Source organism: Trichosurus vulpecula, chromosome 7 (genome assembly GCF_011100635.1).
Source record: "Trichosurus vulpecula isolate mTriVul1 chromosome 7, mTriVul1.pri, whole genome shotgun sequence".
Taxonomy (NCBI): Eukaryota; Metazoa; Chordata; class Mammalia; order Diprotodontia; family Phalangeridae; genus Trichosurus; species Trichosurus vulpecula.
Window position 1 is genome coordinate 38,520,250 of NC_050579.1, and position 9,992 is coordinate 38,530,241.

General features: G+C 42.0%; 1 protein-coding gene across 1 annotated transcript; it reads right to left on the bottom strand.

The window, feature by feature from the left end:
- Positions 1-872: 872 nt before the first annotated feature.
- Positions 873-9,592, bottom strand: TEFM (transcription elongation factor, mitochondrial). The gene is made up of 4 exons (XM_036765937.1): positions 9,504-9,592; positions 6,801-7,270; positions 4,867-5,016; positions 873-2,562 (listed from the first exon to the last, which is right to left on the bottom strand). The coding sequence occupies exons 1-4, from the start codon at positions 9,538-9,540 to the stop codon at positions 2,125-2,127; spliced, it is 1,095 nt and encodes a 364-aa protein (XP_036621832.1). The 5' UTR covers positions 9,541-9,592; the 3' UTR covers positions 873-2,124.
- Between the last annotated feature and the right edge of the window lie 400 nt (positions 9,593-9,992).

Consider the following 9,992-nt stretch of genomic DNA (forward strand, 5'->3'; position numbering starts at 1 on the left):
GGGGACCCAGGCTTAGAAAACAAAATTATACTTATTCCTAGTGAGCCTATAAGGCTGAAACACCATACTCTCAAAAGAAACAAAACTGCAAGTAGTTCACCAGTATGCTATTTGTAGAACAATATGTCAGCTGCCAACAAGGCTGTCAATTGTTCATATTTCTCCCCAGGGACTCCAGTAGTAGGACTATACTGGAAGGATGCTATTGATCAGAAAAAGGCCTTTCTGAACAGTTTTAAATTGAGATAGACTTTTAATGATAGCTTTTGATTCCCACTGTACCCCTTTCTCCACTCTGCACACCTCTCCAGAGAGCCTCCCATAGAAGGTACTGGGGACAGGAGCTGGATCTATGGTTTCAGAGACAGGGAACTCCGAGGTGAGGAAATTCTCACTACCAGTATATGTCAGAACCTTCTCTGCAACTCAGTTTTAGAGGAGTAGTATCAAACTCAGATGGAAACAGCCAACCATACATAAGGATCCCTGTGGCAGCATACTGACCTAGAAAATCACATATTAGGACCCATGTTTTATTGCATTTTTGTTTTGTTAAATATGTCCCAATTCCCTTTTAATCTTGTTTTGTGCCAGCAGGCTTTTTGACACCTCTGGCTTAGAACAAGGAGAGGTTAACTGATTTGATGAGGGTCTTACAACCCAAAGGAGGAGACTTAAATTCAGGTTTTCCTTCAAGGACAGCTTCCTATTAACAACAGCAGGGAGTCTAGTGGTGTCCTATCACAGAAGCCACAGAGGGAATAAAGTATAAGACCAAAAAAGCAGAAATGGACTAGGTTGTAAAGGCTTTTTAAGAACCAAAAACCTTAAAAAAGACAAAAGAAAACATAATTAAAACATAATAGGCCTTGTCGCTAGAGTAAAAGAGCTTTTATTATTCCAATATTTCCTGGAGAATCACAAACATTAAATGGGAATACATTTCATTTGCCAAACTGTAGTGTAATATCTATGGCACAGCTTTCAAGGGGGATGGTGATATGGTCTGTTTCTCACTGTTCTGGCACCATTACCTGAGAGGGCAGGAGGGGGAGGAGAGCTGGCAGGCACCTCAGTAACTCTAGCACCGACCTCCTAGCAGGCATTCTAAAAACTGATGACATTTTTTAGCTGATTGCTACAAAAGTACAAGCCATCCAGATATCTAAAAGTCCCAGTTTCAGCTTATCACATTCTCCCAAGCTTTGACATGAAAAATCAAAAGGTGATTAAGTTGCACAATTTTAGAAATGCTGCTAGTAAGAGTTGATGATAATTGAGAATCTTAATGTTACTCCTGGAAAGGCCTTTAGAGATGATCGAGTCCAACCCACTGTCATTTTACAAATGAGCCAGTTTTCTGGGGTCAGTGTGGAATAGGGGAAAAAAGACTAGATGTACTAGATTTGGATGACCTGGTATCAAATGTCACCTCAGCTGTCTAGATCTCAGTTCCCTGAGCTGCAATCTGACAGGGCAGGCCTGGAGATCCTCATATGCCTTTTTCTTCTCTCAACATAGACAAGATCCTGGCCCTAACCTGAGGCCATTGAAGTTACTCTGAACTGCTCAAGATCACCCAGCTGGGAGAACTGGGGCTCGAACAGAGATCATATCTGCTGGTTCTCAAAGCAGGGGGCCATGAGTTTCTGCCAGGCAGCTTGCAGACCCCTTGCCTCCACCCAAAGCCTTCCAAGTTGGGTGTTATCCCTTTCCACAGAGGCGGACGCAAAGGCACCTCTTCTACATCCAGTCCTGAAAAAATAAAGAAGAGGGTGACAGGCCGATGGAGGACTGATGGGTGGGAGAGGAGGGGAATCCTAAGGCCCGGGTTCAGAAATGTTTCTTGTTGCCAACTTAAGTGGCCAGTGTGCTGAGAGAAGGCCATCGATTTAGAGGTAGAAGGGCTTAGAATTAGAGGCCATGGAGTCCAGCCCCCTGGTTTTACAGATAGGGAAGCTGAGGTAACTTGCCCAGGCTCACATGGAGAAAAAGCGTACATAGCAGGACTTGAACTCAGAGATTTCAGACTCCAAGTCCAGTGCTCTCTCCACTACACTATGCTGTGAGCAGGAGAAGGTTTAAGAGCCTCTGCCCTGTGCCATCTTGCACCCAGGAAAAGCTTTATGAATGAGGGCTGAACACCAAGAGTTCATAAAAAGCCACTGCTTGCAGCAGGGAATCCCACAATTCTTCCTTTCTTTCTCTTCCGTCAGTCTCCATCATGCTTCTGTAGCGTACCACACTCTCAGGTGGAAAGGACACCCGGGATTCTGCTTTCAGTGTAGAGTCTGAGAGAAACTGCTGGACCACAGCCATGCCGCTAGTCCGCATGTTTCCAAGCATCAAATCAAAGTGTTTCCCTACCACGTTCCGGCTCATGCTCAACACCCGATGGTGGCCATCTTGAGCAAACGTTTTGTTTAACAAGGAATACAGCATGGCCTCCACGATATGGAAGTGTAATGCAACTGAAAACAAAGCCGTCTGCTGAAGAGAAAATGTTCTTTTTTCCAAAATATAGAAATCTGCTGCAGGGATTTCCGAAACTACTGAAGAAATCTAAAAGCAAAGAAGAGTCACAGAGAAGTCAAGTTATTGGTGAGTCGCTTTTTCCCCCTTGATACGTCAAACAACAAAACTATTTAAACATTCTTACCCTGACTTTTAGTAGCTATATATATTTGATACAGAAAAACTAGATTATCCTTCAGTATTGTTTGCATTAATCTGTGTTCTTTTTTCAAATCGGATTTTTATTCAGAGTTGACGCTAGAAATGGTTATTTTTACAATCAACAGGGACTAACATTTTTTAAGTGGGTTTATAATGGGAAAACAGTTACATGGGAGCCAGGAGCCGGGGCCACCCTAGTCTTGGCTCTATCACTAACCAACTGGAAAAAGTTTGGGCAAGTCTCTGGGTTCAGTCAGCTCATGAATGGATGTCAACTTAGCAAGATGATCATGGTTCCTGAAGCACTCTAAAATGGCTATTTACCACATGAGGTTTTCAAATCAACATTTGCTGAATTTGCTTTTCTTCCTTTTTCTTTTAATAAATGTATTGAATTTTCTTTTTTTTTTTTTTAAATTCTGAGTTCTGAATTTTCTCTCTCCCTCCCATCCTTTCCTACTCACTAAGAAGGCAAGAAACGTGTTATCATGCAAAACATATTTCCATGTTAGCCAAGTTGCCAAAAAAAGGCAAGAAAAATAAAGTGGAAAAAGATCCACTTCAATCTGCACTCAGATCCATCAATTTTTCTCTGGATGTTGCTAGTATTTTTCATCCTAAATCCTAAGTCTTGGGTCATTGTATTGATCAGAGTAGCTAATTCTTTCACAGTTGATTATCGTTACAATATTGCTGTTACTGTTACAATGTTATGCTCACTTCACTTTGTATCAGTTCACATACATCTTCCCAGGTTTTTCTGATAGCATTCTATTATGATGAGTATCCCCTCAATTTCCAATGCTTTGTCACCACAAAAAGAGCTGCTAGAAATATTTTTGTCCACATAGCTCCTCTTCTTTTTCTTTGATCTCTTTGGGGTATAGACCTAGTAGTGGTATTGCTGAGTCAAAGGATATGCAGTTTTATAGCCCTTTGGGCATAGCTCCAAATTGTTATCTAGGAGGGTTAGATCAGTTCACAACCCTACCAACAGTGAATTAGCATTCCTACTCTTCCACATTCCCTTCACCATTTATCATTTCCCTTTTTTGTCTCATTAACCTTGCTAGTAGATGTGAGGTGGTACCTGAGTTGTTTTAATTTGCCTTTCTCTAATTAATAGTGACTTAGAGCAGATTTTTATGTGATTATTGATAATTTTAACTTCTTCTTCTGAAAACTGACTGTTCATATTCTTTGACCATTTACCAATTGGGGAATGACTCATATTTTTCTCAATTTGACTCAGTTCCTTATATATTAGAAAAATGAGGCCTTTGTAAGAGAAATTGCTGCAAAAAATTTTTCCCCCCAGTGCCTTGCCTTCCTTCTAATCTTGGCTGCCCTGGTTTTGTTTGTACAAAAACTTATTAATTGAATGTAATAAAAATGATCTATCTTACTTTCCTTGATCCTCTATATCTCTTGTTTGGCTATAAATTCTTCCTTTATCCACAGTTCTAACAGGTAGAATTTTCCATGTTCTCCTAATTTCTTTCTTTTTCTTTAAATAAGAAACATGGGACAAAACTCAGGAGACCTGGGTCCTAATTCTAGGTTTTCCAGCTGTTGACGTACAGGCAATGTCACTTGTCTCTAATGGTGACATAAACAGCCAAAAAGTAAGATCTATCCCGTCTACCTCCTCCAGTCAATGTGAGCCTTAGATGAAAGCATGGAGGCCTGCTTTGGAGTCAGGAAGATCTAGGACTAGGTGACTATCTCTCCTCTGACCCTGTGTGACTATAGGCAAGTCAATTCCCCTTAACTGCAGCTACTACCATCACCAGGCGGTGTGAGTGTCAGACAAGATAATGTACGTAAAGAGCCTGGCACACCTTAAAATCTTGTATAAATGTTGATTATCGTTATGTAAGATGGTGGTGATGTTTTGAAAAACTTACAATACTATAACTTAGTACTATTTTTCCCAGTGCCCACTCATAAAACTTTAATCCTACTCAATTGTAGAAATGCTATTTCTAGAGACAGCTGTACATGAAGATCCAATGGGATGGAAGATCAGCGGGACCCAGCTGAAAACAAATACAAAAAGAACAGATGGGGTCTAAGAACTGGACCACATTTCTCTTTGTCCTACTCTTCCCTACAGTACGAGGACACAGATTAAGATGCACAAAGGGCTTTGGGAGCTTTGGGAGACAGTGGGAAGGACAGCTTACTCACTGTTTCTAGATACGCAGATGGCACGGAGGTTTCTTTCATCAGTTTAAAGTTATTTCCTTGTTGCCAGCCAAGAACCATTAGTTTGCTGTCAAGATGAGTCCACGCAATTTTTTCTTTGCCAAAAACAATAGACACAATACTATTAGCTGCCTAAAACAAATAAAAAATATGGTTCAACTGCTAACATCCTTGGAGAGTGTAAGCATTGTAAAAGATTCCCTTTACACAGATGGCATACCTGGTCGCTCTTCGAGCGCCTAGTCTTCTGTTACCCACAAATAATATGGGTAATATACCAAGCATAAGAGGAAGCAATCACAACATTTTTAAGGCTTGAAGAGCACCACAATATGAGCGTTAGGATATGGTCATGCTTTGCCTGGAGAGATGCTACTGAAAACCACAAGGCTGACATCCTCCAAACCCTTTCATTTCACTGTAGTAAGCCAGGGAATTGTATTCAGAAATAAAAGATGGAAACCAATTTTTGAATTTGTAGGAAGCAACAGAATTAAGTCTTGCTTTGGGAACAATACAAAAGTCCTACTAAGAAACAAAAGACATTCTTCAAATGTGCTGGAAAAGAAAAACTGCTTTTCTCATTTTTTTTCTAACAGGTTTTAGGTGTTGGTCAGAACCTCTTTAACATCAAAACATTTCACGGGCCATTAGGTGATGGCAGTTGTCCTCACCAATAAGTAGCCAGTGATTAAGAAGACAGAGAAAAACAAAAAGAAGCACTTACATGAATTTGTATTTTTATTAGTTACAACTATATTTATCTATATTTGAAAACCATATACAAAAATGTGCAAGACATTCAGTCTACAGAAAAGTAAGTGGGCTTATTCTGGCAAGTCAGGCTGCATGTTTTGTTGGTGATACAGATAAACAGGACATGGATTAACATGCACAGATCTGCAGACCCTGTGTAGTAACTGCACAGCCATCAAGCTGGGCACCACTGGTATAAATCACTCCCTAATGGTTCCTCTTCCAGTGATTGTTTAATGTCTTGCCTGCTGGATCATGTTCAACTGCTTGACCTTCCCAAAGTAGCTCTGGCCTACACTTTCTATTTCCACCAAACTGGCCTGTTCACCACTGCCTGTATAAAACAGTCCATTGCCTATCTCTAAAACAGCCAGGGCTGTTGTCCGTGCCTTTCTCACCTCTGCCTTTTAGAATCCCTAGCTATCAGTTAAAGTGACACCTCCTACAGAAGCCTATCTGATTTCAACATTTGCTAATGCCCTCTCCCCTAGAAATTAAATGCTTTATGTATATTTAATTTTCTATACACAAACGTGACTTTGCATAAGTTACCTCCTCTCTAGGCCTATTTCCTCATCTGTAACATGAAAAGTTTGGCTTCTAAAGCCCCTTCTAGCTCTAAATCTATGATCCTATGTTGTATTTCCTGTATTAGAGTATAAGCTCCTTGAGGGCAGGGACTATTTAATTTTCTTCTTTTATCCTTTTAGCATCATTCCATACTCTGAAATCTGGCCCCAATGTACCTTAGCTAATAACTTAGTTTCTCACCACCTCCCTCACATACCTCACCACTTTGTTTCAGCCATAATTCTTTGATTCCTCGATTTGCCATTCCTCAAACAAGCTATTTTTATCCCTCTCCTCCTTTCCAAATCTTGCTCATTCTTCAAGATCAAGGAAACTTTCCTCAATTAAGCCCACAGTTTTCTCATTGTCTTCTTTGATCCTGGCTCATTGATGACACTTAGTTTCTTAATACTCAGCATATATTGCTGATGAATATTTTATGGGTATATATTAAGTGTATATGTATGGGTCTTGTACCTTCAAATAGATCAGAAGCTCTTGAGGACAGGAACAATATCTTTTTATCACACAGTGCCTAGGACATTGATTTACACAGAATAGGTAAGACAGATTTTAAGAAAAAGGCATACCTTAAGCTTCTTTTTGTCTATTCTTGGTTTGATAACCTTTCCTAATGACCAGTTTTCTGGTGTTCTTTTCCTTTTTTTTTTAGTTTCCAATACTGGCTGTAGAATCGAGTCACACACTTTCACTGTAGTTTTATACTGAAACAAGGGCACTTCCATTAAGCTCTCTAAATCTTGGAAAGGCCCATGCTTTTCCCTGTGCTTTACAATGTTGACAGACTTCCTTCCTCGAAGAAATGTGAAAGCGGCAAGTTCATTCACAGATGCTGTGTTGAGCACCTGCAAAATCGATGATTTCTCTTCAGAAGAGTAGAGGCTTTCCAAACTTTTTCCAGTGTCCTTTAAGTTCTCCTCCGACGTGACTGAAACAAAGTCTGTTTTCTTCACTGCTGCTATGGGTTTCCTCTGACAGCAGGACAGAAGAGGTTGGTACAGAGATGGACACATTGAAACCTGAAAATATTTCCATTTTCCTAAAATGGAAAAAAAAAAGGGTCATGTAGTTAATTGGAATCACAGGATCATATATTTAAAGCTGAAAGGATTTAAGAGTTCATCACGTCCAGGAGTTCTTAACTCAAGGCCTATGAACTTAGTTTTTTTTTTAAATATTCTGAGCCATACTTCAATATAAATTATTTCCTTTGTAATCTCATGTATTTTATTTTATGTACTTAAACTATGATTCTGAGAAGGGGTCTTGTAGGTTCCACCAGATTGCCACAGGGGTACCTGACACACACAAAGCTTAAGAGCTACTAAGCTGACTCAACTCCCTCACTTTACCTAGGAGGAAATCAGATCCCAGAAAAGTTCAGGAACTTGCCCAAAGTCACCCAGCAGTAAGGTCATAAATGGTAGGGCCAGAATTTGAACCCAAGCCCTCATAATCAGACCCAGCACTCTTGCCACCAGACAAAACTGTGATATGTGGTCCCCTGTAACAAATCCCTCTCTCCTTTCTTACTAGGTATAGGTCCCAAGTTTTATTTCCTATGTATACAGTTAAATGTATCTAGTTTTGCATATCTGGGGGAGAGGCGGGGAGGGATCCATAAAGTTAAATTTCATTTCCTCTAAAGATCTTCATGCTCAATGCAAAACAACCTTAGACTAGACAGGTTTGCAGAAAGGGCTTGCAGAGGCGGTGGAGCCAAGAGAGCCAATTAGAGGCAGCCCCCCACCTGAACTTGCCCAATATTCCCCTCTAAAGGACTAGAAATAACACCTCAAATCAAATTTTGGAGTGGCAGAGCCAACAAAAGGTTGGAGTAAGACATTTTTCAGGCCTAAGAAAACTTAAAGGCTGTGGCATTCAGGTGGAGGCCTGTCTGGTGTTCAGACCCGTGGCAGTGGCAACAGCGGTAGCAGCAGCAGCTTTGGGAGCTCTCCGCCCCAAGATGGTGAGGGGGTCAGACAACTGGTCAGAAAGAGATTCTTGGGACTCTTTGCTGGCACTGGGCACAACTCTATTGCCCATAGGCAGTTCTGGGTCCCAGTTCCTGGTACAGAGGAGCACTGGAGGTTGGTTACAGGTGACCAGGGGCTCTAGTCTCTGTTACAAAGCAGTGAGGATCACCAGCGCTTTTGGCTGCAGGGGACCAGAGGCCTTTCTTTCCTGGGTGAAGACTAGAGCACAAATCACTCCTTTCCCTGGATCACACCACCGTGGAAGCACCACAAACTTACAGACCCCCAGAGCTAGCCGTGAAAACACCAGCATGAAAAAGTCTAAAGCTTCTTGGCACAGGGTCTCCCCACCCCAGGGGGATCAGAGCCCAACTTTAACATAAAGTTCAAAGTAAAAAAAAAAAAAACAGGCTGGAAAAGTAGGCAAATAAGCAAACAACCAAGACTTTGACTATAACAAGCTATTATGGGGGTAGGGAAGGAGACAGCCACATAAAAAGCCTCAAAGAAAAATGCTAACTGGAACCAAACCCAACAAGAAAAACACAGCAAGGGCTGTAAGAACTGACGCAAAGCCAAGTGAGAAGAGGGAGATCTTTGTGCACAGTAACAGCAGTGCTGTAATGACGATCCACGAGGAAAGACTCGGTTACTCTGATCAATAAAATGACCCGAGTCAATTCCAAAGGGCTTATGATGAAAAAAGTGGCACCCGCTTCCAGAGAAAGAACTGATGAACTCTGCAAACTGAAGTATAATTTTCTCACTTTATTTTTAAATATAATACAGAATATATAATATATAAAAATACATGCTACGGAAACGTTTTACATGATTTCGCGTATAACTGATAGATTGCCTACCTGCTCACGGGGGGAGGGGGGAAAGGAGGGGGCGGATCTGGAACTCAAAATTTAAAAGGAAAAGAGGGCTTAAAATAAGGTGAAATGTTTTAAGAAAAAAAAAGGGGGCCTGCAAACACTCTGTGTTATGGGGGGGGAGGGGAAGAGGCGGTGGAAGATAAGTGAGGGGGAAGGGTAGGTAGAAGAAGGGGGAGGAGGAAAAGGACAGGTGAAAGACAGGAAGGGAGGGGGAGGGGACGGAGGCGGGTAGACAAGGGATAGAGAGGAGGGGGAGGGGGGCGTCCGAACGAGGCACGAGCTGTCAAGGCCTGGGGGAGGGGAGCGGGATACACTCCTCCCCCCTCCCCCCTCCCGCTCGCTCTGCCGGCGGGGCCCAGACGTGCCTGGACAGGACGGACACAGGCTTGGGGCCACTAGCTTGGGGCCTTCTTACCTCCCGGGAACAGACGCAGGATGCTTGGGAAGCTCATGTTGAAATCGCCGCGTTTCTTCCCACCGACCCTGACTTCCTGTCGGGGTTGAGCTTTTAGAAGAGGGCTTCCGGCTCTGGAGCTCTGCACAAACGTTCCGGCCTCAGTCCGGTTCCGGGAGAGGAGGGGGAGACGAGGAGGCGCTCTGGTGCGCCCTGGCGGTCACCCTTCGGCATGACAGGGGCGGGGCTTTCTCCCAGATCAGATGCTATCACGATCCTTTGAAATGGGCTCCCCAGAAGTAAAAAAATTTTTAGAACACCCCACCCACCCCAAATTGTGTACTTATTTATATAAATACTTATTCACAATAATTTACATTAATATAACGCACCATTACTTACAATGTACTAGGTTAGACGTGATTATAAAACATAAAAAACAAATAAAAAAAGGATGAGATGCAGATTGTCAGTAAGGAGGATTTTTGTTATCGTTTTAGAGTTTGTTTT